At 43.6% G+C, this 27,876-nt stretch overlaps 3 protein-coding genes across 10 annotated transcripts; 2 read left to right on the forward strand and 1 right to left on the reverse strand.

The window, feature by feature from the left end:
• Positions 1–484: 484 nt before the first annotated feature.
• map2k4a (mitogen-activated protein kinase kinase 4a) lies at positions 485–12,348 on the reverse strand. 5 transcript variants are annotated; one of them, XM_015977257.3, is made up of 13 exons: positions 11,988–12,348; positions 10,840–10,875; positions 10,095–10,127; positions 7,158–7,260; positions 6,910–7,084; positions 6,719–6,838; positions 6,522–6,641; positions 6,380–6,431; positions 6,166–6,293; positions 2,278–2,355; positions 999–1,147; positions 811–856; positions 485–728 (listed from the first exon to the last, which is right to left on the reverse strand). In XM_015977257.3, exons 1-13 carry the CDS (start codon positions 12,115–12,117, stop codon positions 615–617), a joined length of 1,284 nt encoding a protein of 427 aa, XP_015832743.1. In that variant the 5' UTR covers positions 12,118–12,348; the 3' UTR covers positions 485–614. The 5 variants fall into 5 exon arrangements, with proteins under 5 accessions (XP_015832743.1, XP_015832745.1, XP_015832744.1 ...); XM_015977259.3 differs by lacking the exon at positions 10,095–10,127 and having other exon boundaries at positions 7,158–7,248; XM_015977258.3 differs by lacking the exon at positions 10,095–10,127.
• Positions 12,349–18,862: 6,514 nt separating this feature from the next.
• On the forward strand, positions 18,863–20,707 carry tmem220 (transmembrane protein 220). The gene is made up of 6 exons (XM_054734664.2): positions 18,863–19,061; positions 19,143–19,172; positions 19,245–19,305; positions 19,528–19,651; positions 20,212–20,271; positions 20,359–20,707. Exons 1-6 carry the CDS (start codon positions 18,954–18,956, stop codon positions 20,489–20,491), a joined length of 516 nt encoding a protein of 171 aa, XP_054590639.2. The 5' UTR covers positions 18,863–18,953; the 3' UTR covers positions 20,492–20,707.
• On the forward strand, positions 20,505–27,368 carry sco1 (synthesis of cytochrome C oxidase 1). 4 transcript variants are annotated; one of them, XM_070551515.1, is made up of 8 exons: positions 20,926–21,245; positions 21,489–21,599; positions 23,706–23,796; positions 23,880–24,077; positions 24,174–24,266; positions 25,921–26,036; positions 26,121–26,288; positions 26,428–27,368. In XM_070551515.1, the coding sequence occupies exons 1-7, from the start codon at positions 21,030–21,032 to the stop codon at positions 26,253–26,255; spliced, it is 960 nt and encodes a 319-aa protein (XP_070407616.1). In that variant the 5' UTR covers positions 20,926–21,029; the 3' UTR covers positions 26,256–26,288; positions 26,428–27,368. The 4 variants fall into 4 exon arrangements, with proteins under 4 accessions (XP_054590642.1, XP_015832750.1, XP_070407616.1 ...); XM_054734668.2 differs by having other exon boundaries at positions 26,572–27,368; XM_054734667.2 differs by having other exon boundaries at positions 20,505–21,245; positions 26,121–27,368.
• Positions 27,369–27,876: the final 508 nt, after the last annotated feature.

Consider the following 27,876-nt stretch of genomic DNA (forward strand, 5'->3'; position numbering starts at 1 on the left):
ACACCTGCATACTGCTTCAGTGCTAAACTGGTCAGAAGTAAGGAGACAAAACACACCGTGCTCCTTCTCTTTCTCTCTCTTTATTCATCCATCAGCAGGAAGTCCACTGCAGAAGTGACTGGTATGACCACCAACACTTTAGACCTGCTTACACCAAGAGAAGCACAGCTCGATTAAAATACCACGATGCTTTCATTCACGTACATGTAAGAAGTGGAACAATTCACAAATAGGATGATTCCAGTATGCAGAAGTCTCCAAACCACACACGCAACATGGTTTTGGTTCTATAAATAGAAGATCCAGGTTATTTTCTTTAGGTTTCTGTCACTAAAACACAGATGCATCCTGATCACGATGAATCACGACTGAATGATTGAGGTTCTATTATGCTGAAGTGTCTGTGCGTTTGGGAACGAGAAAAACTGAAACGTGTTATTATTATTTACAGACTGAAATTAAACCACTCTGACACAAGTGGTGCTTTCCTTTCAGACTTTACAACTGTCTTTAAACACTGCGATAAGGGGACCAAGCAAATGTACACAAGAACTTGTCTTTTTTTTCTTCTTTTTGCAGATTTGTGGAGATTATGTTTTGGTTTTGTCCTGCCATCAGTCCATGTAAGTGGGGGAGCTGGGAGAAGCTGGCATCTGATCCAAGATCCTGCAGACATAACCGGCTACGTCAACGGAGCGCTCCTCGTACATCTGGATGAACGGATCTCTCTGGTGTGAACAAAGAGGTTAAAACGTGAGTAAAAACATATAAAGTATTCAAATGTGACACGATGGTTCAGGAGAAACTCACCAGTAGCTCTTTGTACTTTGGCCTCTTCGATTCATCCTTTGTAAGGCTGCAAATGACAAGAGAAGCTTAATGTTGGATGCTGCTCACCAGTTTGTCCACTAGATGGCAGAAGTTCACAACACTGACATTAAAACGCTTGAAGTCAACTGAACACCAAGTGAAAAACCTTAAAGAAAGATGTTTCTTACCACACGTTGACAAAGGAGATGAATTTTGGGGAGAAGCGCCTCTCCTCGGAGTTGCTGAGCTGTGGTGGGTCACCTCGGACCACTTGGGTCAACTGGTCAAACACACTGTTCCACCTGGGGTAGGGGAACCGCCCCGTAGCCAGTTCATACTGAGACAAAAATGAAACGTTCTAGTTTAAAGGAATGACTACAAATGGACTAATTTATGCTTTAAAATCCCAGCAAAGAACATGAGCACAGTTTGGATTTGAACTACCCTTTTTTACCTCGGTATCGGCTGATGTTAGACATTTTTTAACATATCGGTCCAGTAAAAAAAAAAATTAGGCTGATATTATCAACCAATATTTTTTCCATCTTGTCACCATTTGTCTGCCAGTTTCAGAGGGTGAGGGAGGCGATGTGTAATCGTTTAGTCATGTGAACAGTGATTGTAATCATCTCAGAGGTGTAAATGTGTGTGGTGTGTGTACATAATGTCATTTCAGTTCTAATCATTTTTATTCTATACAAAATCTGCTGGTTTTAGAAGCATTAATGTCAGTATATCTGTAACAGCAAATATCGGTTATCGGCCATAACAGCGATCTTAATATCGGATATCGGTATCGGCCCAAAAATTTCATTACGGTGCATCCCTAAAATATAATCAACTTTTTGGCTGATAAAATGTATAAATGAGTGTCTAATAGTGCTGTAGACATGTGTAGTTATTAATTTTGGGCATTTTATTAAATGTCAAATAAATACAAATATTCTGCCTAAAACCATCGTCTTAAACGTCTGTCCTACCTAGGCAGAACAGTGTGACATTGGTGCATTTCCGCTGTGGAAGAAGCAGCCGAGCCACGGCCACGCCTCCAGCTGGCTCAGCCAATCATGTGGGGATACGAAGTGATTTGACTCAGAGCCGCTCGCCTCCTCCATAGAACCTTCCTCCCTTTCGTCTGGTGAAGGCGGTGGAGAGAAATCCTCCAGATTAGGACGTGTGCTGCCATTCCTCCGTCTGAGCGAGTTGTGTGTTGGGATGTGATTGCTAGTGGCTCGTCTCTTCAATGGAGAGAACTGCTATAGATGCGTAGGTGTGTGTGTGTGTGTGTGTGTGTGTGTGTGTGTGTGTGTGTATAATCACTTTTCTCCAACCTGGTTGAATGTTTGCATTTTCTTCCAACATATCTTTTATTGTTTAATTCCCAATAATTTGGGTTTTTGACACAACTCAGGGATTTCATGTGGTTTTTTCAATGACTAAAGAGAATGACGCAAACTTCAGACCCACCAGTGTGATTCCCAAACTCCAAACGTCTGATCGGACATCGTATCCCTGCCTGGAAGCACTGGGGTCTATTCTCTCCGGCTGGAAGAAAAACAAGATTTTAAATTTCCACTTCTGAAATGAGGAAAAAACATTTTATTGAAAATGTATGCTGCAAAATGTAAACTAAGTGTTTTTCCCCAGCTCTAGGTATCAGACTGGACTCTAAGACAGAATGAGGTGTTCTGAAATCCAAACTTGGTCTCCTTTGAGACCATTAAACTCGTTTTTTGATCAAGACAACAAGATGCCATCAGCTCTCCAGCTCACACCAATGTGCAGCTTCCCTCCCCGTCCCCATTCTTCAGCTTCAGCACCAAACACGAAGCAGACGTAGTAATGAAAGCGTGTTGGAGGGCTGCAGTGCGGAGCAAGGAGGCACCTCGCTGGCCCATTTACTGGCCTGAATTAGATGCTGATGTCATCCAGAGGAGCAGGACGGTCTGAGATGCAGCTCAGGGCTGCAGACCTGATCACATCTGCAGACAACAGAAACCTCCACAGTAAAAACTTCTGTTTAAGGAGAAGATAACTATTCCAATGAGAGAGGCATTAATAAAAACTAATAATCTACAACTTTTGAATCCTCGTCATATAAAGAAAATTAATTTCCCAGCAGCTGTGACACAAAATAAGCAAATAAAAGGCTGTAGAACAATAATGGTTACAAAACACCACTTTAGCTAAAATAGAATAATCCCCTTTTTTATCCATGTTGAAGCGTCTATTGTTATTTATGTTTGTAGTTATTCAAAGGTTTTTAAATCAAATTAGTCCAAGAATCAGGTTAGAACGTTCTATTTATTTATTTAACTGTCTGCTATGCTGTTGTGGATCATTGTTCTTCTAAAGAGTTTAGCGTCAGACACGGATCTCCAGAGCTGCTGATATTCAGATTCTGTTAAACCCCTCCAGAACCAGATACCGTAGAAAAACCTCACCATAATACAGCCTCCTCCATTCTTCACTATAGTCTACAACTATGGTGAAGTAGTTTTTGGGGTTGCTTTTAAATTAGTGATGAACCGATCTTGCAGACACTAAGGAAGGCTGGGAGACATTTCAGCTGATAGGTGTTAAGACCAATGCACAGCGAGGAGGTGGTTTTGGTTTCGGTTCTACAAACGAACACCAGGGGGTGCTAAAAGCAAGTCAAAAACTGCCTAGCCTCTAGCCAAGGGGTTGCAGGTTCACATCCTGCTTGGTCTGTCACAATCGTGTCCTTAAGCAAGACACATCACCCATCCTGCCTGCTGGTGGTGGTCGAAGGGACCGGCTGTGTACGGCAGCCTCTCTTCTGTCAGTGTGTCCTAGGGCAGCTGTGGCTACATCATAGCTCATCACCCGTATGTGAATGACTGGTGTGTTGTAAAGTGACTTGGGGGGTTCTAGGACTCTAGAAGGCACTATATAAACACTGTCATTTACCATGTCGGACTTTGACCGGCAGAGTAAGTAGTATGTAAGTTTTATTTATATCGCACTTATTACAGACGTAGAATCACAAAGTGCTTCACATAGATCAAAACTACATCAAACTAAGTCATCAAATTATAATAATCTCAAAACAGAAATAGATTAACATCAGATAAAATAGCTATAAAATTATAACATTTCATAAACAGAAGAAAGATTACATTTTTTTAGTTAAAAATAAGAAAATATAAGAAAACTAAAAGTTTAGGTAAAAGCAGCTGTAAATAAAAGGGTCTTTAGCTGTTTTTTTAAAAGGGTCCAGACTGTCAACGCTACATAAGGATAAAGGAAGTTCATTCAAAAGTCCGGTGCAACAGTCTGGAAGGAGCGACCACCTCGACTTTTATATCTGGTCTTTGGAACTTCTAGAAGGTTCTGGTGTGTGGACCTGAGGGCTCGGGTTGGCAGGTAAAGTTATAGTCAGGACTCTAAAATGAACTCTAAAGTTAACGGGTAACCAGTGCAGAGACGTCAGAATGGTCTCAGTCAGAGGCTCAGCATTCAGAGGAAACAAAGAAATCAAGTTTGAGGTTGCTTTATATTGAAGCACCACATGTCCTGTGAACCAACCAACATATTCTAAACCTACAAACAGGCTGCCCTCACAACCTCAGTGATTACAGGATGAAACCAAGAAAAGGGTCATCGGAAAAAAACTACCAAACAATACTTACATAATACTTACATAAACCACAGACAATATCATGGTACCAATAAATATTTACATAATTACAAATCATTCATCTTAAATCTAAGGTAAATCAACAGAATAAATCAAATTTAACATAACTTCTCTAAGCATCATCTTCTCCAAATGGTGAGCTCCAAGAGCCTTAAAGCAGCACTCTGACCACGTAGATGCAACGTGGACTGACAGTGCCTATTGGAGCTGGTGTGGCAGCAGCGCCATCTTGGGTGGGTCTCTATTAGCCCTCAGTGCATTTATTTCTACTAAGGAAGGTGCTTACCCAACTAAAATACACATTTCATCATGCTTTATCACAAAATCAGACGTACGGTTTACCATTAAAATGTAAGTATAACTACATTTAATAAATTACATTTTAAAATCACAACAGCTAGACTACAGAAGTCAATGGTAATCCCACATGATCACATCTCAATAGTAGGCTGGTTGTTGTAACCATTATATATATATATATATATGTTATATTATTTCATTACTATTTTTGTTGAAATTTACTTTCAGAAACATTCTCATGAGACTAAATCAGTTTGTGTGCAACTTTAAAAAACTTAGTCAGGGCCTTTGATCGAGCAGGGCCGTTGACAAGTTGTTTCAAACATTTAAGTTATTCATTACCGTCCCAATTTACAAACACAGAGAATATATATGAAAACATGAAACACACTCCAAACCAGAACCACAGCTCCTGTAGAGTCTAACTTGCAGAAAGATCAACACCTTCTTCCAGCCCAAGGCAAAGACAATAAATCAGCCTTCCCACATGCACCAAGATCAGCTGCTGAAGCCTGCAGAATAACCAGCAGCACCGTCCGCCACACACACACACACACACACACACACACGCGGTGTGTGTGCCAGCTGGAAAGAAGAAACTGGAGCTGAATTCCTGCAGCCTGAGCTCACAGGTGCTGGGAGCTGTAGAGTGACTCAGTTTAAGTCATGAATGGAGCGTCGTGCGAGCGTAGGTGTCGTACCGCTGGATTCAGATATCACCAAATTTAGATAGGAAATTGCTGTAAGAAAGGGAGGAGCCAGCGGCTGACGGAACCCGCACCAAAAAATAACCTCAGGTGATGCTGACACGGTGAGGTCACCTTTAAATGTTGAGGAAGATGCTGGATGATCCAGCCGTCCTGACTCATGGGCAACATTAAACAACAGCTAATGTTGTAAGTCAGTAGATGAGTGGTCTGTGACTGTCTGAGGAGTCTCAGAAATAATCAGGTCTTTATCTGAGGTGAATTAAAATGTCAGCGATGACTCGTTCGTTTCCAGTGACGCTACAAGCCTGTGGCTTCCATGTGTGGTCCAGCTCTGGGAAACTCCTCAGACCATAAACCCAAAGAGAACTTGTCAAACTAGATGAACATGAAATAAAAAACTAAAATTTGACTAATTTCAAGCACTGATGACAACGAATGAGCTCCATCAGTCAGGATTTGGGCCAGATTGTGATTGATAACACATCTGTGTGAACTAAGGAAGCAGCACTGCAGATATTGACTTCCTTTTCATCAGATGTTGTAAATCTGCAGAAGTAACCACAGAAATGTCTGACTGAAAGATGCAAGAACACTGAAGAAAGAAAGGTTTTGGCCACAAGTGTAAATCCCCAACAGTGTTAATAAAATTAGCAGAAATCAAACTCTCCCAGCTTTAAAACTCACCGCCATGTACGGCCTGCAGCCTGCGTCTCTGGTTTTGGCGATGGAGTCCACCAGCTGGCCGCTGATACCAAAGTCACACAGCTTTATGTTGCTGTTCCGGTCCAGGAGGATGTTAGAAGGCTTAATGTCTGGGTGAAGACAGAAACAAAAAGACAAATGAAGGAGAGAAAAAAAAAACACAAAATAAAAACCTAAAACTCTGGAATCCATTTACCTCGGTGGATTATCTTCAGGTTTTCCTTTAAGTGGTTAAGAGCCTTCACAGTCTGCAGAATGCAAACAGGTTCGGAGACGATTATTAAAAAATAACTACAGGTAGTTCAGAAATTAGTTTAAAAGAATGTCTAAAAACTTACAGCTAAAGTTATTTTTCCTAATATCTCTTCTGGAATCACGTCGTCTAATGTGCAATATACAAACTTGTAAAACTTGTCTAAGGAGGTAGCCATGAGCTCCATGCAGATCCAACAGTCCCCCTGAAACACGACAGCAGCTTCAGTCACGTCTGTCAGACTCCCTTCAGACGTTTGAGGGAAAGCTGGAGGACTCTCACCTCTCTGAACAGAGCGCCATAAAACTGGACGATGTAGGGACAATCGCTGCTTCTCATGACCACGTCCAGGTCCATCAGCAGCTGCTTCTGCTCCTTTTCATCCACCGTTGATCGAATCCTCTGAAAAACACACAAAATGATTCGGCTTGTGCGTTTGTGCTTTTGCCGTGAGCTCGGGTACGACGGATCACCTTGACTGCCATGATGGTGTTGCTTGGCTTGTGCACCATCTTGTTGACGGAGCCGTAAGCCCCGCGGCCGATCTCACCCAGATCTTTGAGATCTTCGGCTGTAAAGTCCCAGTGCTGCTCCGGGGAGATCTTCAGCTTTCCTGACGACTCGATGCTGTGAGTCCTCAGTCTCTCGCTGATGGAAACAAATTAATTTAGAGACTGAAACCAGACTCGGAATGACCAGAGTCAGAAGGGATCTCACTCACATGTGCGGGTTCTGAAACGGAGGCCCGGCCGTGTTTAGCGAGAATCTGGTCGATGGTTTGATGGAAGGGTTGGACAAGTTCAGCTTAAGGGCTTTACGTTTGCCTGAATGGGAGGAAACAACCAAAATGAGATTTTACCAACGCAGCGCAGCCTGAAAATCAGGCAAAGCCAAAGAAGAGCTAATCTACGGTGAAAAGTGGGTGAAAATGACCAAAGACAGAAAATAAGATGAGTAAATGAGTCCAAAGGAACTGAAACAAAAGTAAAAAAGAGATGATGCTTTTTGAGAGGAAAGAAGTGCAAAAATCTGCATCACTGCTGAAACAAATATCCACCTAAACTCTGCTAATAAGGAAGTAGCCAGGATGCACGATCACCCAGATGTCTAAAACACGTGAACTGCTCCGCTCACCTGACCCAATACTGAATGTTTCACCCTTTTTCTCTGCAATAACAGAATCAAAGCACTGGTGTCTAGTGGGCGTTAAAAGTTAATAAAACAAGTCCACTCCATGCAGTCGCCGGTATTTTACGCTACCTTAAATATAAATGAGGAAAATAACAGGAAGTCAGCCAGAGAAAGTAGAGAATACTGGCTGTAGAAGCAACAGAAAGACATTTCTGCTGCAGAACTGTGCAGCTTTCTAACTGGGATTCAGAACATTTTATGGCACAGTTTAGAATAACAATGTGCTTCAACTCCAAACGCCAACACATCTGCTTCTCAAGGCCACTGAAAAGTCCGATGCATATTTTACATCAGACATCTCAGCTACATGCAAACAGCTGAATAAACTCAGTTACTTTGAATAATTAAATAATGGAGCAAAATAAAAGATTCTGTTGTCTTTTGTGTCCCTGCAGCTCAGGGACACGTGAAAAATCTATATTATATTGATCAGTATTAAAGTTGTAGCGTTTGTGTGTTCTTGTTTTGGATATTATTTGTGCAATTGCTGGACAAAATGACTTGCTGTGGCATTAATTGCACTAATAGAGCGTCCAAGGAGTCTCCACTTCATTTTTTTCGGTAAGTAAAATTATATTTATGTATTTTAGGTCACTGCCGAGCTGAGCTTAGATTTTAACATGTACTGTTTAACCATGACATTTAAATGTAATAGGGTAAAACCCAGTGCATTTAACTTAATGCTGCACTTTAGAAAATGGGTTGAAATATAACATGTTGGTGGAGCTGGGTTTCCACTGTCGGTACGGTCCCCTCCCCTCAGCTCGGCGCATCTCAGATCGCAGCGGCGCTTGTCTGCTGTGCGGCTGCCGGCTTGTGGAGCTCTCGGAGACCTCTGTGTTCCACCCGGTTTTACCCAGCGGTCAGCCCGGCGTATCTCTGACTCAGAAGCTCTGGTGTTGTGCACAAACTCCGGTTGTAGCTAGGTTGCTATCTCCGTTAGCTTAGCTCCCACCTCTGCGTTAGCTTTGGGTTAGCTTCAGGTTAGCTTGTAGCTACATTAGCTTCAGTTTGACCGGGTGTCTTGATTCCAGCCTTACAGCCCCACCCTCAGCTCCACCTCTCTTCCCATTTGTGGAATTGTCTGGGCTTGACGGAACCTGTGGCACGGTCAAAATGGCGGTGGTGACCACCTCCTATTTTAACTCAAAAACGTAATATTGGAGTCTTTGGAAACCCATTGTCCACATATATGCATGTCGATGGTTTTAACACACATTATATTGTTCTGTGCATCAAAATGACCTTATTTTCCAATTTTCTTTTCATATTTAAGAGTTTTCTTCATGTTATTTAAGCAAAATTACAAATTATATAGTAAAAAGTCTCACTTTAGTCTATGAAGGTGAATCATGGAGGTGACAAAAACATTAAATCCAATTCAATATGTTGGTTTTCTACCAAGTTTCTTAGAAACCCTCGTAAAGAACTGTTTAAAACTAATAAATAAGAATAATAAGAGCTATAGAACTTCACACAGCAGCCATCTTTAAAGAAATGTGAAAAGTTGAAGCTTTGAAGACAGCTTTCAGCTTTCTCTGTGAAATTACTAATAATCATTATTAGCACCTTGTATTTTTATCTTGAAATAAAACCTTTTCGTCAGTAACGCTGGAGGATTACTGAAGAACTTCGGTCACATAACTGTACTTATTATGATTACTGTGCATAACTCATAATAATAATAATAATGATTAAATGTTACAGTTAATACCCAAACATGGAGGTATTTATCTGTATGGAGTACCAGTTTTAACCCACAGAAGACAAAATCACTCATTTCATTTAGCTAGAAGGCTTTGGCTACATTAGCTTTCATTTTAATGTGATTTCTATATTTTAAAGTATAAAACAAACAAAAAAATCCATCAAAAACAAATTAAAACTTTCACTCAGATTTGACTTTCTACAGAGATTCTGATTAATGAACAACGTGACGATGCATGCCACAAAAAATCCCTTATAAAATAAAAACATGCTTTTTCAGGCGGGGCTGCTTTGAGATTTCATCTCAGATCATCCAACATGCCACAAGAATCTATAGTTTAAACAACAAATTCACCAACTGGTTTGTTAGTTCCACACTGAAAAAGCACAGAGTTAGAGCATCCAAACGGACGGGTGGAGGACATCAGAGCTTCCATCACACCCAGACAAGACGGATGTAGAAATATGTTGAGAAGAGACAAGACGGATGTAGAAATATGTTGAGAAGATCTCGTGCCAGAATATCATTGGAAGGTTTGAATGAAGAACATTGTACTAAAACTCTGCCTTTTCTTTCTCTGTTCTCAATAACAAAGTTTTAGCATGTGATGGATCAGCATCAGCATTAAGCACAATCCTACTGAGATGTTTAGACTGAGATTAGTGGAGAACAGCAGGACAGACTCCCCCATACCAGACTGTCAGGCAGAAAGAAAAGGATGGGAGCTGTTGGTGCTGAAGCAAAAGAGGTTTGGCTTACTTGGGGGAGCTCCAGACAGGTTTATCTGAAACCCTAGAGGTGAAAAAGAGCTTTTACTATCATTATTCTTCATAAAAACCCGCTTTGGTGGTTTGACTTCAACAATCCTGAATTTAAAGATCAGCTTTTTTCGTCTTCCAACAAATGTAAGACATTAGATAGATTTAGAATTTGCAGAGTTGCATCGTTTGGCAGGTTGAATGTCTTTTATGGAGGATAACGCACAGGCATGCAGCTAAAAACGTGATAGAATGATGGTAAATTAGGGGTTAAAATGACCTGCAGGTAAAAAAATGGAGGGAAGGATCAAGAAGCAAGGATGAATAAACCATTATGAGATGGTTTCAACAGGAAGAGTGTCAAACTTTTATTTGGGGGGGGGGGGGCTCACCGTCAACCAGCATCACATCAGGAGTTTTAGGAATCAATAATTAGCAGCATTAAAGTAAAAGATTAAATAGTCAGAGACATGAAAAGTCAAACAGGAAACATCTAAATATCTGATTGTTAGAAAATTCTGTAAAACAACATTTAATGGTTGTTTTTGCAACAGTAAAGCTCAGATCACGTCACTGTGATTAAAAACATGCAAAATTAATAAAATAAATAAAACTGTAAAATAACATCCCTAAAAGAATCTAAATCTATACAAGAAATAATTTTGCTTTCTGAAGAAAATGAAAACATGTTTTATGTTTTCTGTATTCTTGTTCTGCATTAGTACATTTAAAATGTGTGTGGCTACCTGTTTCACTCTGACACCTCCAGCAGGTGTTGGACTCTGAAAGTTCAAATGAGACTGTTTTCAGAAAAACATTAACCTTAAATGAAAAATGTATGAATTGTTCTAACAGCTGCAAACAACTTCAAGTCCCAAAACAAACTGTGATTCCAAACAACCCATTTGTAATAATAACTCATCTAAATCAGATTTATGGTCATTATAATGCCACAATGTTTATCACATATCAAGCATATTTTAAATTGAGTAACATAATCAATTTGGCACCTTTGATTTCAACAGAAGAATAATGTCAACTAAGTTTATTGTGAAGGAATAAGGATGTATTAGAATTCAACAATATTTATTGTTTTCTTTGTCTGGACATTTTGAATTAAATTGCCATTTCAGGAAAAAAGTTTTGGATTAAATTAAATTAGACTTGATTTGAAACTATTCTACTGGAAGGAAATAACTGAAATCTACAGTATGAAACGTGACTGAAATTACACGTTCTCTATCACCTTATGCACCATTCTGCTGTGAATAACAAGATCAGAGAATATGGTTCAGTCCAACTCTTACATGTCAAATTGGTTAACAAATAGTCACATTTTTTATTAAAAGGAATTAATGTACAGTCTAGACTAATCTTGCTAAGTATAAGAGTTCTAATATTTCCATGCAAGATCCACAAACAATCTAACTATATACTTAAATGATAAATGACCCGCACTTGTATAGCGCCACTCAGAGTAAGGCTCCAAAGCGCTTTACACTACAGTGTATCATTCATCCATTCATTCATACACACATTCACACACTGATGGCGATGAGCTACGATGTAGCCACAGCTGCCCTGGGGCGCACTGACAGTTGTAAATCATATACTTACATCATCTACTTCAACTCCTATATTACATATGATCAGATTTCCTAATTTCAGAGCTTTATTTTGGTAGAAAATAATATATTATAATATTAAATATACTTTTAGAAACAAAAAACAAGATAATTATAAAATAATAGTACAACAGCAAGTAACAAGATGATGCATTTAATAATAATAATAGCTCTAACAGTTAGCTAACTGTTAGGGAGTAGCCTCCCGCGGCTAGCCGTGCTAACATTAACCTTCAGCGGCAGAGAGCTGCTCCTCGCCCCGCTCTTACCCATGCTGCTCATTGTTGTAATGTGCTGGGTCTGCTGCTGCTGGTACTGGTGTGTGGCGGAGCCTGCGTTACTGGGGGCTGATGAGTTGTTAGAACTGGGAGTCGCCATCGCTGTGTGCTTGAATTCCATCAGCAGCGCCCTGGGCTGCAATGCAGAGACTCGGAGAGCAACTTCACTCCTTCCCTTCCGGAAATGAAAATTGCTGCTAAGCTAACGGCAGCCTCGCCCTGCAAAACAACCAGCCGGCAACCAAAGGAGCGACGGAGTATTGCAAATTATTAGATACGTGTTGAAGATTGACGTTAGGGTAATGGCCACCTATGTCATGACAAAAACAAACATCCAACTAAGCTAAGCTAGCTAACCAAGAGGCTTTACGACCCGCAATCAGCTGACATGTCAACACCCACTAGCCGTATCAAGCAAGCTAGCAACAGCTAGCAAATACGGGACCGGATGTACGTCTGATTGTTTCAAAATAAAAGAAGCGTTTGTCTGCGCCAGCATGGCTCTACCCTCGCGAGACTCCGTCAACGTCTGTTATATTTTCTTTTTCTTCTACTTATACTTATACATAGATACTTTGTTTGTAACTACTTTAATTCACTTTAACATTTTAATGGCATGTTATCAAGAACCTAGAGTGGTTCCCAATTATTTTCTACAAGGACCTCCCTTGCCGGTGTTGAAAACAAACCAGGACTCCACAACTTCATCTCCTACCCACATACACACATCAAAAGTGATTTAGTACAAATGCTACACAGACATAAGGTGCAACTCCTAAACAGATTTTTGATTACACCATTGGGCATGTTATTAATATTTTAGAAATGTAATTTTTACAATATAATCTTTGTAACCTAACAATCTCAGCACAGACAAAGTTCCTGAGACTGCCTGCAAATCTTGTGGGGACCCACTTTGGAGGTCACGGACACCAGAGTGGAAGCCGCTGCTCTAGAGTGCTAGAACCCCCCCAAGGCGCCTAACACAGTCTCTCTCTCTCTCTCTCTCTCTCTCTCTCTCTCTCTCTCTCTCTCTCTCTCTCTCTCTCTCTCTCTCTCTCTCTCTCTCTCTCTCACACACACACACACACACACACACACACATTCACAAGCTGATGGAAAGCTACATTGTAGCAACAGCTGCTCTGGGGCACACTGACAGAGTGGAGGTTGCCGATGATGGCAGCAGGTCTCAACAAGCCTGACTTAAAATGAGGCTCTGTGTTTCCATTCAAAAATAAAGCGTGAATGCATTAACGAAGAGTCTAATAAAATGAGTAGACAGTTGTTGTACATGCATTCTGTCATGAACTCCTCCTCTTAACCTCCTCCGCGGGCCTGGCTGGTACTGCACTCCATTTCCCAGCATCCCTGTCACCGACGCTGACGTCATCTCACTGAGCCTATTTAAGGACCTGTCACAGCTGAGCCGGCACTCAGTCATCATCTCACGATAGACGCCAACCCATTCTAAAAACGACAAGCCAAATCTACCAACTCTAAAGACCATCCGGGAAGAGAATTTCCCACGCTGTAAAGATTAGTCCCGACCAAACACCAGTCTCTCCGCGCCTGGGTCTCACAGCCACGCTACACCTACCTTAGCCACACTCCAGCTCAGCCCATCGAACCTGACAGGATGACTGAGTCCCGAGTAGACCCAGCGGAGATCGCACAGCTGCGAGCAGACGTTGCACAGTTGCTCAGCCATGTAGAACGCCAGGAGGCGGAAAACGCCCAACTTCGAATAGAGAACAACCAACTTCGTGCTGTTACGGATCGCCAAGCATCCAAACTCGATTCTGTCACTGAACTGGTCGTCCAGCTCTCCTCGACACTCCAACGTCAGTCATCTGCCACTCCTAACTTTGTGGAGCCGTGTCTAAGTCGCCCCGACAAATGGGAAGGGACTAAAGGATCCCCGGAGGGCATGTTGGCCATCCTGTTAATGATTTTTGAGTGTCAGCTGGCACGCTACCCGACTTCCTGCTCTCGCGTTGCCCTGTAAACCTCCCTGCTGACGGGGCAAGCCGGTGAATGGGCGGCTGCTCTGTACAACCAGAAGTCTCCCATGTGCAACGATTATGAAACCTTCATGAAGGAACTGAAGAAGGCATTTGTGCATCCCAGCAGCCAGGTCGCAGACGAGACACGCCTGCTCCAGCTTCGGCAGGGCTCTGAGACCGTGGCCGAGTACACTTCACGCTTCCGGACCACCGCTGCCCGTCTGGCCTGGGGTGATGCCGCGGTGAAGGCTGTGTACCTGGAGGGATTGTCACCCCACATCCGTGAGGGCATGATCGGACACGAGGCCCCGACCTCCTTGGACCAGGCGGTGGACCTGGCTCTCCAGCTGGATCGCTGCCTTCTCACCTGACCAGGAGTGAGGGCGGTTCCCGTACAATCCAGAACGTTCCCCCGCCGTCAGAGGAACCAACCCACGGAGGAACCCATGCAACTGGGTCATTTGCGATGACGATGCACCTATTGTGGGGATCTGGGCCATCCCCGGGCAACATGCCCCATACGCCCGGGAAACGGTTCCTCCGTGTCGGTGTAGGAGCTGTCTCACCCAGAGTTTCCACTCATGCAGCTCCTCATCACACCACCCTCCCGGTCTCCTTCCAGTTGAACCAAGGACCGGTCCCCCTGGTGGCCCTCCTCGACACCGGAGCTGCGGAAAGCTTTATCGACCAGGGGTTGGTCAACCGGCTCAAGATTCCACTCACTCTCCTCGACCACCCCGTTCCCATCACCTCAGTGGACGGTCGCCCTCTCATGCCATACACGATCACGCACCGAACCCAGAACCTCCGGATGACCATCGAGGAACACGTGGAGGCCCTTCATTTCCTGGTCATTCACGCCCCCACGACTCCTCTCATTCTGGGTCATTCCTGGTTCCGCCTCCACGACCCTCACATCTCCTGGTCCACCAGTAAAGTCATGGCGTGGGGTGTTAACTGTCGCCTTCACCGTCCGTCTCCAGGATCACAGCCTAGGGTGACCCCGCCCAAGGATGTGGATTTAACACTCCTTCCACCCCAACACCACGATCTGGCTCGGGTCTTTGCAAAGGAGCCCACCACCAGGCTGCCTCCTCATTGACCCTACGATCTGGAGATCAGGCTCCAGCCCGGAACCACCCCGCCTCGGGGTCGGCTGTTCTCGCTCTCCCCGGCAGAGACCCAGGTGATGGACGCTTATATCAACGAGGCTCTCCAGAAGGGGTTTATCCGCCATTCCACGTCTCCTGGAGTGGCAGGGTTCTTCTTTGTGAAGAAGAAGGAGGGAGACCTCCGACCCTGTATAGACTATCGTGGGTTAAATAAGATCACCATCAGGGACCGCCATCCTCTTCCTTTAATGAGCACGGCTTTGGACGCCACCGCCCAAGCCACACTGTTTACAAAGTGGACCTCCGCAGTGCATACAACCTCATCCGCATAAAGGAAGGAGAGGAGTGGAAAACCGCTTTTATTACACCCACTGGACATTATGAGTACCTGGTCATGCCCTTCGGCCTCTGCAACAGCCCTGCCGTTTTTCAGCATTTCATCACTGATGTCCTCCGTGACATGCTGGGCCATTGGGTTTTTGTTTATTTAGACGACATCCTCATCTACTCCCGCACTGCCGAGGAACACACCCAGCATGTTCGAGCCGTTCTGTCACGCCTCCTGGAGCACGACTTATTCTGTAAACTGGAAAAGTGTGCCTTTCATCAGGAGTCCACCTCGTTTCTGGGGTTCATCATCACCTCCCAGGGCCTACGCATGGACCCACAGAAGGTTCAGGTGGTAGCGCAGTGGCCACTACCTAAGACCCTGAAGCAGCTGCAGAGTTTCCTGGGGTTCTGCAACTTCTACCGCCGGTTTATCCGCAATTTCAGTGCCCTGGCATCACCGTTAACTTCCCTGACCAAGACAACCAATCAGCCTCGCCCTTTCCGCCTCCCCCCGGAGGCTGTTGCCGCCTTCCATGATCTGGTCTGCCGCTTTGTAAGCGAACCCATCCTCCTCCACCCGGACCTAACACGGCCTTTCGTTGTGGAGGTGGACGCCTCTGAGACGGGCACGGGAGCCGTACTATCACAACGGGGCCTGGACTCCAAACTCCACCCCTGCGCATACTTTTCACGGAAGTTCTCTCCTACTCAGCAGAACTATGGGGTCGGGGACCGGAAACTGTTGGCGATAAAGTGGGCCCTGGAAGAGTGGAGACAGTGGCTCCTGGGTACTCCTACTCCTTTTCTAATCTGGACTGATCATCAGAACCTCATCCATATTCAGACCGCTCGCCAACTCAACCCTCGTCAGGCCCGGTGGGCCCTCTTTTTCGAGCCTTATAACTTTCACATCGCCTACCGCCCCGGCTCAAAAAACCTCAAGACGGACGCCCTTTCCCGTCAGCACACCCAGGACCCCCAGGCCTCCTGAACCGTTGTCCATCCTCCTGACCGAACGGTTCTTGGCCGCCCTGCAATGGCCCCTGGAAGCCTCCATCCGGGCAGCCCTCCCGGCTGACCCGGCGCCCCCAGAGACGCCTCCTAACCGCCTTTACGTTCCGGCCGTGTGCCGACAGGAGGCCTTGAGGTGGGGGCATAGTTCACGGCTCGCGGGACACCAAGGCCAGGCTCGTACCCTCCAGTTCCTCCGCCGGGCCCTGTGGTGGCCCTCTATGAGAAAGGACGTGCGTGAGTACACTGCTGCATGCGACACCTGCGCCCGGTCTAAGTTCTCCACCCAACCTGGAGCCGGGGAATTGCAACCGCTCCCTGTGCCCAAACGGCCGTGGTCGCACATAGGTGTGGACTTTGTCATGGGGCTCCCCGCTGCCGATCACCTGGACACCATCCTCACCATCACCGACCGCTTTTCGAAAGCTGTGCACTTAGTGGCTATGGCAGGGCTCCCCACGGCTAAGAAAACAGCGGAACTCCTCCTCGATCATGTGGTGAGGCTCCATGGATTTCCCCAGGACGTGGTGTCTGACAGAGGACCCCAGTTCATCTCACGGTTCTGGAAGGCTTTCTGTCGGTTGGTGGGCGCTTCCGCCAGTCTGTCGTCAGGTTATCATCCCCAGACTAATGGTCAAACGGGGAGGGCAAACCAGCAGCTCGGGCGCTACTTACGCTGCTTCGCCTCGTCTCAACCATCCACCTGGCCCCGTTACCTCCTGTGGGCGGACCTCTCTCACAACCTCCAGACGTCCTCTGCCACGGGTCTATCTCCCTTTGAGACCTGTTATGGATACCAGCCCCCTCTTTTCGACCATCAGGTGCCGGAGGTGGAGGTTCCGGCGGCTCAGGATATGGTCCGCCGCTGCCGTCTCGCTTGGGTCAGAGCTCGCGCCGCCATCACCCGGGCTAATACGGAATACTCCCGACAACATCGTCACCGGCCCGGTCCTGTGTTCCAGCCTGGTGACCGGGTTTGGCTCTCTACCTCTAATCTACGGTTGCTGGCTGGTTCCAGGAAGTTGTCTCCCCGGTTTTTGGGACCCTTCCAAGTCCGAGATGTCCTCGGTCCGGTCGCTTACCGGCTGCGCCCTCCTTCCACTCTTAGGGTGCATCCTGTATTCCACGTCTCTCAGCTCAAGCCGGTGGTGTCGTCTCCCCTCCATCTGCCTCCGGTCCGGGTGCCGACGCCCCGAGGTGTCGATGGGGACCCCGTTTACACCGTCCGCAAGATTCTGGATGCCCGCCGCCGGGGCCGTGGATGGCAGTATTTGGTGGACTGGGAGGGTTACGATCCGGAGGAGCGTAGCTGGGAGCCTGCCCGCTTGTTCCTGGATTCGTCCCTGTTGACTGATTTCTGGTCTCGTCGCCCTGGGCCGTCCCTCGCGCGCGGGGGGGGGGGGGGGGGTCCTGTCATGAACTCCTCATCTTAACCTCCTCCGCGGGCCTGGCTGGTACTGCACTCCATTTCCCAGCATCCCTGTCACCGACCCTACCCGGTGACGTCATCCTGCTGAGCCTATTTAAGGACCTGTCACTGTTGAGCCGGCACTCAGTCATCATCTCACGATAGACGCCAACCCATTCTAAAAACGACAAGCCAAATCTGCCAACTCTAAAGACCATCCGGGAAGAGAATTTCCCACGCTGTAAAGATCAGTCCCAACCAAACACCAGTCTCTCCGCGCCTGGGTCTCACAGCCATGCTACACCTACCTTAGCCACACTCCAGCTCAGCCTATTGAACCTGACACATTCGCACTTTGACCTAATAATGTGAAATTAAAATAATTTAATCAGCATGGGAACCATGTCTGAATGTAGATTCCACTGCATCTAATATTGTGCTGCAAAGATTCTCTTGAATGTCAATACTGCACATTATTACTGTGACCTGATCAGTTTTACTTGTTGTCTTTATTAAATATCTATACATTTGGTATTTATTTTGGTTTATTTGCTTTGTTTTGTTCTTTTATTTGTAATCCATATACCAAGTTATAATTTGTAATGGGGACAAGACCAGGAATTGCATATTGTGCTGCCTTTTCTTAAATTAGTAATAACAACAACAATAAATAAATAAATAAATAAATAAATAAATAAACTATAATTTTTAATTTGTAACGTGGTTTCATTTTGAAAACAGATACCAGATGTCAAATTTCCAATGTCTTATTTGCTCGTTTTCTAGACCTAGGCCCTCAGGTTGGGAAATACGTTCAAAATTAAACCCTTAATAGTTTAATATTTCAGACCATTCTGTGCCAACTTTACACTCCACGAGGTTTCACTTTCTTGTTTGTAAAATACATCACTTTCGGCGTGTCTTTTTGACTCCTATGAACGCAAATTATTTTGTCCTCGTTCAGACAGGTCACTTGATCTTTCCGCTGTGGAAGTGAATATCGAACGAACCCCGCCGGTACTGGTGTGCGTCTGCTGTCTAAAGTCTGTACGTGCCGCGGGCCCGGGCGGAAAGTAAACGGTTCCTAACAATGGGAGAAGTTAATAACGTGAAGAACTCAAAGCCACGGCTTCTGACTGTCTGGAAAACCTGCAACGCTGTTATGTCTTTATTCTTCACCCTCGCATCATACGTCCAGGTTGGCCAGTTTTTACTTACGTGTTTTTCTTTCCACCCAGTTAAACTGTGATTTATAACACTTTATTCACCCCCGTTACAGATAAATGACCCGGATGCAGGTCTATGGATGGTAGGATTTTGAAAATCTTTTTTCTGAGTCCAGACTTTACGTGAATTGTTGTTGACGTGTTAAGTGTTCCAGGTGGGTTATGGTGTTCCTGCAGTCCTGTGTGCGTTAATTGGCTTCAGACCGCACGTGACAGGTAGGGAGAAGCTTGGGTCTAAACATGTTTAAGGCTTTATTAATAATAAATGTTAAAAATCTAAACGAAGCAATAGAAACAAATCATGCTTCCTGTTTTGTCACGTTATGATCAACCTCATGAACTCTGGACCACTACGCTACGTTTCCCGTTGCTGTTTTGCGCCACCTCGTGGGACATTACAGCTAGAGTCATCTTGCATCTTCGGGTTTTTGTCTGCAGAGTCTTTGCCCTGGAGGCGCGTTGCTGACCTTCATGTGATGATCTCTAGTGCAGTTATCTCCATGTTAGGGTGGAAACTTTACACAGGCCCAGTCACTCACATCTTCCACCAGGAGGAGGGCAGGTACACAAAAAAAATCTTAATTTTTCACATGAAGCGTTCAAAGTTTTTGACATGCAGATCAAAGTCACCATGCAGGCCACACAAATGTGCAGATCCTTTTAATGATCAAAAGTGGCATTTTTAAAATCTTAATATTATAAAGAAAACAACAAATGATTTGTAGAAAATGATTCATAGATCATTGTAGATAAATGCAACACAAATACCTAATAAAAGGAAGCATCCATTTGAATTTGATGCGCTGATAGTTTTTTTTAGTTTCCTGGTCTTGAAAATAAATTTGATGCCATCATCAGCAACAAGAACAAGATGTGGGTCACTCTTTCTTCAGAAATAATCATTTTTCTGCAACAACAGGTGAATAAAGTGTTAAATGTTTTCAAGGTTAATGCTTTTTAGTAAGTCAGAAAGTGTTTGTGGTCCGATTAGTCATGAAACTTAAGTAGGTGAGTTGTGTCTACTACACAACAGATTTGTGTTGATATAAATAACTTTGGTTACAAAACAGAAAGATGAAGCTTTTATTATTAAACGGTTTGAGATATATTTTTCCTCTTCAGAGAATTTTCTGGTCTCATGCTGATGGCTGTTTGGCTCCTCCTGTGTCGCCACTCTGGAAGGTAACTATACATTTTTCTTAAACTTTTATTTATTATGCAGCCAGCCTGATCACATCAGATCTTTGTCCTCACTTGTTTGTCTTTTAGAGCTCCTGTTGGGATGCTGCGTGTGTCTACAGCTGTTGCCATCACAGTTTTTCCTATTGTAGCCTGGCTGTATTACTACACCAATAAGGAGCTGAGATCAAACTGGCCTTCACATTGTAAAACTGCTATTTAGGACAGCTACTTCTCCCTTTGATTACAAAAGTTAAATAGACTGAAAACTGTACTTTGAAAATGCTGCTTTGTATGATTAATTCACTATAAATATAAAAGTTTAATCAATGGCACTAAAATTCAATTCAAATTCAATTCAAAATGTTAATCTTTGTAATCCAGTGATTATTGGAGAGGTGTTTCATTAGTTGGGGAGATTAAATTTTAATTAACATGATATTATGTTTGTAATTTTTTTATTTGATAATTTGCTAGATGAAGTATGTGAATGAATAAAACATGTTTCAGTAGTGACAGGTTTTCTACACTAGATGGTAGCAGAGAGCTCAAACACTAGACCCACCAAAGAAGAAGAAGTTCGTCACACGTTATGGCCGATCTCAGAACAGTGTGGTTAATTTTTTGAAGGACCCGTGTACATGATAACGAATGTAAATGACTGACCAGAGAACAGTAGTTCTCCCCCGCCCTGTGTCGTTTTATCTAACGCGCAGCCGCTTCCGGATCGCTGCCGCGGTTCTGTCAAGGTCCAAACAACCATGAGTGTGTTAAATCAGAGCATGTGCTGCCGGTTATTCCACAGTAGAGTCCTACAGAACCGAGCTGTCAGGCTTGCATACACTTTTATCCAGAGACCAACTGGACGGAACTACTTTCTGTCAACGCGAAGAGCTCATTGCTACCTGGTAGGTCAACGGTCAAGCACCAAAACTCCGCCAAGAACTTGGAGGATTTTAGGTTTTCATCTGAAAAATGTGGGTCGAGCCCCTTTTTAAGATTTTGTTGTCGTTCACTTTCATTAGATAATGATTACATTATATCCGGCGCCATTGTTCTTAGTCAAACATCATTTAGATATGGGTTTTCCCCCAAACATCTGTAATTTTTAATCTATGTCCTCCATATCGCCACCATCAACTAGCAAATACATGTGGTAGTTTTTTTTAAACTTAAAATTTTTAAAAGAACTCTATTACCCCCTGATCTCATTTTGACAGGTGGGTGCAAGCCAGTGGCACACCTGCAGATCAACACACCTGTGCTTCTCCAGGGCATTCTCCTCAATGCCACCACCACCTTCCTCAGGCGACCAGTCCAAGAAGTCTGGGGTGAGTTTCAGAAGTTGGATCAGACTAATAAAGCTCTCTTTGCAGGTTTTGAAATACTTACATTTGTAAGGTTCATGTTATTATTCTTAACAAGCACAGCAATCATCATTTGTTTAGAATTCTTCATGATTCATGTTTGTCCTGTAATTAGACAGATCCTGTCCACAGCAGAAGCGTCTTTTCTGATTTAAATGGTTGAATTTTGCTGATGAATGTGTTTGTCAGACTGTGACCGTGATCTCCGGCTTTCACTGGAGTGGTTCGCAGCCGAGTGTGAAGCAGTTAGGATGAGAATCAGCTCCTCTAAATAGACCCGCTGCTCCTCCACATCGAGAGGAGCCAGTTGAGGTGGCTCTGGCATCTAGTTAGGATGCCTCCTGGATGCCACCCTGATGAGGTTTTCAGGGCACGTCCAACCAGGAGAAGACCCAGAGGAAGACCCAGGATGCGTTACCATACCAGTTTATTTATCAAGCACATTTACAAACAGCATGGGAGCTGACCAAAGCGCTTTACATGTTGGTACAGGAAAAGGAGAGATAAAAGAAAGCATCAAAGCATAAAACAGCAGCAAAAGATAATAACTAATAAACCAACAAAGTGGCTGTTGTACAGTCAATAACACCTAATAAAATACAAATAAGAGCACCTAAAAATTATTTCACATAAACCAATTCAGGGTTTATAAGCCAAGTCATGAAAATTGTGGTCAATCGGGACTTCAAGCTTCTTTCTGGAGTATTTCTCTTATCCGCTGGCACCATCTATTGGCTGACAAGCATATCACGCAAAACTCTGTTGCTTTGTTTAAGATGGCGACTTCACGTTTCTGTTTATAAATGTAGCCGACAAACGGCTAAAACACGTTGTTTTACGAGTATTATTCTCATGTTATGTTGTGTTCTCATATATTTATAATTTAGAGACTATCTTATCCGTGACAAGTTCATCAACTCTGCATCAGCCGAGGTGTTCCTTACATTTGAAGCATCGAAGCGGTAGTCTACCGCTATTGGTTAGTCCTGGTCGACGCTCAGTTTCCTATTGCACGGAGCTCTGCGGGGCAGGGGGCGTGCTTAGCAAAAAAAAAAAAAAAAGATGTATGTTTACATTATATCACAGTACATGATGAGACCATCGCTTTTATGGATTTCTGAAAAATCATACATCATTTCTGAAAGGGGAAAACTCCGGAGAGCTGCTTTAAAGGCAACAATGGATGCTGACTGATGGATTGTAACAGGCACGGCATGCACAAAAACACGCTCCCCCTCATTTTATAGTTCCTTAAAGGGGTGCAGAGCAACAGGCATTCAGCCGATCTCAGCGAGTGCGTCGGTACATCAAGCCTCAGACAGGTGCATTGGTGCAAGGCCATTCAGTGCTTTAATAACAGAGAGCAAGATCTATCCTAAGTCCAGCTGGAGGGACTATGTCTCTTGGCGTGCCAGGGAACGCCCCCCAGGAGGAGCTGGCCCAAGTGGCCGGAGAGAGGGAAGTCTGGGCCTCTCTGCTTAGGCTGCTGCCACCGCGACTCGACCCCGGATTAGCAGATGATGATGGATAGTTGTGTTTATCAGAAACAATTTAATAAAACAAGAATGAATTGGCTTCAGAAGGTTTTTCAACCAGAGAGGGTGGCTCTGAAGGTCTGTGTCTGATTCTTACACAGATCCAAGCTGACTTTGACTGTAAAAGTTATCTCAGGCCACTATAACAACACATTTCCCCCAATCTCTTTTAACGTGAAAATTCTGATTCTGTAAGCAAAAGCTTCCTATAAGATCTATTGTGCGTGACTTGCTGCTGAGGTCGTTACCAGAAAGCATGTTTTATTTTTAGCATGCTTAGCCATGTGTTGGTAAATAAAAACAAACAAGTCCAACCTGTGACTTTCAGATCAGCTGATAACCAAACACCTTGCTGAATGTTAGCTAACCAGCAGCTTTGGTTTTGTTTCCATCTGTAAAATACTGCAGTCTCTCACTTAAATGTGTTTTTCAGAATAAAGTCTTTGTAAAGCAACACCAGGCAACATTTTCTGAAGTCATTTCTAAAATGTGCATAAGCGTGTCTCATCTCTGTCGTTGTTTTCCTTTCTTAAAGCCCGTGACGTGGAAGTCGTTAGCGGTAACTTTTGCTATTGGCGGTGCTTTACTGGCAGGGATGAAGTACCTCAAGAAAGAGAAGGAGGAGTGTGAGTATTGTACTGGTGAGGATGCTTGTGTTGTTGGTGCATCGTGATAACAGTGTCATCATAATTATCTATTTAATATGCAGTGATTGAAAAAGAGCGAAACAAATCGATTGGAAGGCCGGCGCTGGGCGGCCCCTTCTCACTCGTGGATCACAACCATAAGCCGTGCAAGAGTGAGGACTTCTTTGGACGTTGGGTCCTGATCTACTTTGGGTTCACGCACTGCCCCGACATCTGCCCAGACGAAATAGAAAAAATGATGGAAGTGGTGGATGAGTTGGGTAATGTTCTTTATTATATCACAAAAAAGAAATACATGTTAGAAGAGTAAATAAGTTATTTTACCCAATGTTTTGTTTTTGTTTGTTCCTCTGCAGACAATATCAAGTCTCTTCCAAACCTGACTCCCATCATCATCACCATCGATCCTGACAGGGACACTCCAGAGGCCATGGCTGCGTATGTGAAAGGTACCAAAACATCACAGGATTCTGTTTGATGTCAGTCAGGAACACACGTATGTCATTACAACAGGGACAGGGCACAGTAGTAGGACAGCATTGCCACTGACACACTAGCATCAGCTCCGCCCACCTCAGCCCGGCCGTGTTTATTCCACACTGCCTTAGGAATGCAGCTGTGATTGAGCACGTGGGCACTCTGTGATGTCATTAGCACATCCCTGAGCACATGGGCGGGGCAAAAGAGCGCAGAGAAGTCCCAGACTCTGAGGTGTCTCCATTATTAAACAAAAGCGACCTGAGCAGTCTTGCTTTGGTGTGTGTGTGTGTGTGTGTGTGCGCATGCGCCTCTCCACAGTAGTGAGGAACAGAGAAAACTGCTCCAGTCAGAGGCCCGTTACCTTCCCCGCATCCAGAATGATAATAAATCATGCATACGGGAACGCCCCTGTGAGCTGATTTTATCTGCCAATCGGAGGCTCCCTCTATCGGTAGGCGTGATTTTGAGCCAGCCAATCAGTCAGCAGTGGGCGTGTTGGACCAGTTCGGCTCCAGGCAGGCCGCCTCGGGATGGACTGAAAGACGTCTGATTGTTCGCGAGAAAATCCAAGGCTACCATAATGAGAACACTCCCAACCTGGTCCAGACAGAGGGGAGCTGATGCTCGTGTGTAAGAGCCATAAGAGAGGACCGGTCAGGTCTAGAGGACTAGACCTGGACGTAACACGCACACACACAAAGAAACACATTAGTGCAGTTGATGTTGTTAGAAAAAGTCATCCAAGGTAACTACATCTGGAAAATAATAACAGTTCAGTCACAGAATCTGATGGTCACAAAAATGCTTTAACACCAGATGCAAAAGCTACTGTTAAATAACCACAATGTTATCTGGTGTTTTTCACCTGTTGTTGGCAACTTTTCTGCCATAATTCCTAACATAATGCACCTTCGTTACTGCATGACCGTTTATAGCTAACGTAGTGGCCAAACGAGTCCGTTTTCAGCTTTCTAAACTTCAGAGTCACAGCAGCTCAGCACCACCAACAATCTGGGAAAACCTCACAAACGATAGGGCAAAACACCTCGAACTGGAAAATCTTCTCTCTTCTCTGCCAGCTCATGGCACACACACACTCACACACACTCACCCTCTCTCACACACGCTTTGCTGGCCGACAGTGGACAGCAGCGTTCAGACGATCACTCATCACCTAAAGATTTCCCAACAAGAACAGAAAATGTAAAACAACTCTTCAACATTTTGGCGAGACTGCATTATAATTGTAGAAATTCAGTGTAACTGCATTTTACATCTATAAAAAAATCAGCTAGGTTCCAGTTTTCATTTTGTGAAGCAATTTAGTCATAAATCCTTATAAAAACTACAAATTCTCTCCTCTAAACACCGAAGAACTGTGCTGTGCATACGTCGCTGAAAGACGTCATAAGAGATGTAGCTACAGGTGCCCAACCCTAACCCCAGACTTCAGAACTAAATCTTTAAATCATCACTACATTTGGTTTTATGCACATTTCTCTTATTCAGGAACGATAAACATGAGAGATATCAAACTTCCATCCTCAGACCAGGGTGCGATTACCCTCCTAACCCTCGTTTTCATGTGACTTTGAGGTTTTGACCAGCTGATATTTGTGTCAGAATTTTCCCCAAAGCTGATTGGTCTGACGGGGACGAAGGCGCAGATCGAGGAGGTCTCCAGAGCGTACAGGGTTTACTACAGCCAGGGCCCAAAGGACGAGGACAACGACTACATCGTGAGTCTCAGCCTGCTTCCCTCGTCTTTAGTGATGAAAACCTGGTGAAAGAAAACAAGGATTGTGTTTTTGTGCCATCTTTAGGTGGATCACACCATTATCATGTACCTGGTGGGGCCACATGGGGAGTTTGTTGAGTTTTATGGACAAAACAAAAGAAGTGTGGAGATCATCAGCTCCATAGCTGCACAGATGAGGAGATATAAGACGGGGAAATGAGCTGTGATGGCGTTGCTGCTTGCTGCTGCTCTGGTTTGTTCTGTTTTATTTTCTGCACATTATCAGATTAGGGCGTGTGAGTGCTGTGATTTTATTTTATTTGATGCAGATCGATGCTTTTCTATATCATTTTTCTACAGAAACATTAAACAGTGTTTTGTTGTTAAAACAGAAGCAAGAATGTCTTATTTTGTGACACAAGTTAGGACTCAACATCTCACCGACGAGACGAAGCGACACGTCGAGAGAGGAATTTAAGAGATTATCAGTTTCTGCTGCTGAGTGAACCAAATGAGTCCTTCCTGTTTCCTTTCAGATGGATGTGTGAGGTGTTAATGAGCAGACTGTGGACAATCTGGGTTGTCTGATAATAAATAACACAATGGGTTGGTTCTCTGTATTTTTCTCATGCATGCATAGAAAAAGTAAGGAGGGCGAGGATGTTGAGCTTTATCTCAAAATGTTGAGAATAAAGTTCAGTTTATTTATTTTACAGTGCCACAACACAACAAGAGTCGTCTCAAGGCTCTTCACACAGTAAACATTTCAATACGGTTCAGTTCATTAAGCCAATCAGTAAAATGTTTCCTATATAAGGAACCCAGCAGGTTGTACCGAGTCACTGACTAGTGTCAGTCTTTACAGCAATCCTCAGAAGGCATGCAGCGACAGTGGAGAGGAAAACTATGGGACTAGATTTGGGCCAATAATTTCAAGAAAAACTCTTAGAAGGTCAAACAAAAATTAAGAATGTGCGAGAAAAAAAATAAATTGCAAAAAAAAAAAATCGTTTCAAAAGTGAAACTTACTTTTGAAACGATTTTTTTTTTGCAATTAATTTTTTTTCTCGCACATTCTTAATTTTTGTTTGACCTTCTAAGAGTTTTTCTTGAAATTATTGGTCCAAATCTAGTCCCATAGAAACTGACCAAAGTTACTAATAAAAGTTCATTCACATTTTACAAAGCCTGGTTTTTGGTTACAAATTGGTTGTTTGTATGTGAAAATAAGTCATGTGTTGTATGTAAAAAATTCTATCACAGTTTTTTGATATTAATCATTTATATGTCATTACACAGCTGTATTAAATGCTAATAAATTATCCTCATCTCATCTATTGGGAGTGTCATTGTCAAGCCAGTAGTACCAGTAAATAACCACTAGGTGTCATTAAACTATGTAAACAGTGCAAAATTTTTTATCTTATTTGCTCTGTTTGTATTTAATCAACACATTTAATTAAAAAGATTTTCTGCTAAATACAATAGCTGACAACATTTATAAATGTTGACAAAGTAATCACATGATGGTGGAAAGACATTCAAGAATAAATAGATGAATTTGAATGACCGAAGCATGTTTTAAAGGCACAAAAACAAACTATAAACACGCAGCCTAAATTATTACAATATAAATTTAATACAATCTATAATCTTAAAAGAAATTATTTTAATAAAATGAAAACATTACCTTAAGTTTTGATCTTGCTTTATGCTCATTCAGGCTGTTTTCTGAGTGTGAACTTATTGTTTTGCTATTTGAACATTAATAAAAATATTTGAAAAATAATTAATAAAACCAGCAACACTTACCAAGGAAACCATTTAGCATGCTCCACTCC

This window comes from Nothobranchius furzeri, chromosome 5, assembly GCF_043380555.1.
Source record: "Nothobranchius furzeri strain GRZ-AD chromosome 5, NfurGRZ-RIMD1, whole genome shotgun sequence".
NCBI classification, from domain to species: Eukaryota; Metazoa; Chordata; class Actinopteri; order Cyprinodontiformes; family Nothobranchiidae; genus Nothobranchius; species Nothobranchius furzeri.

Coding starts and splice junctions, on each gene's coding strand:
- map2k4a (XM_015977257.3), bottom strand. CDS start 12,117: ATGGAATTCAAGCACACAGCGATGGCGACTCCCAGTTCTAACAACTCA. Junction 7,085..7,157: donor CCGTTTCAGAACCCGCACAT/GTGAGTGAGATC, acceptor TGTTTCCATCAG/CGAGAGACTGAGGACTCACA. Junction 6,839..6,909: donor ACACCATCATGGCAGTCAAG/GTGATCCGTCGT, acceptor TGTGTTTTTCAG/AGGATTCGATCAACGGTGGA.
- tmem220 (XM_054734664.2), top strand. CDS start 18,954: ATGGGAGAAGTTAATAACGTGAAGAACTCAAAGCCACGGCTTCTGACT. Junction 19,062..19,142: donor CCCTCGCATCATACGTCCAG/GTTGGCCAGTTT, acceptor CCCCCGTTACAG/ATAAATGACCCGGATGCAGG. Junction 20,272..20,358: donor CTGTGTCGCCACTCTGGAAG/GTAACTATACAT, acceptor TTTGTCTTTTAG/AGCTCCTGTTGGGATGCTGC.
- sco1 (XM_054734667.2), top strand. CDS start 21,030: ATGAGTGTGTTAAATCAGAGCATGTGCTGCCGGTTATTCCACAGTAGA. Junction 21,246..21,488: donor TAGGTTTTCATCTGAAAAAT/GTGGGTCGAGCC, acceptor TCATTTTGACAG/GTGGGTGCAAGCCAGTGGCA. Junction 24,267..25,920: donor CATGGCTGCGTATGTGAAAG/GTACCAAAACAT, acceptor TATTTGTGTCAG/AATTTTCCCCAAAGCTGATT.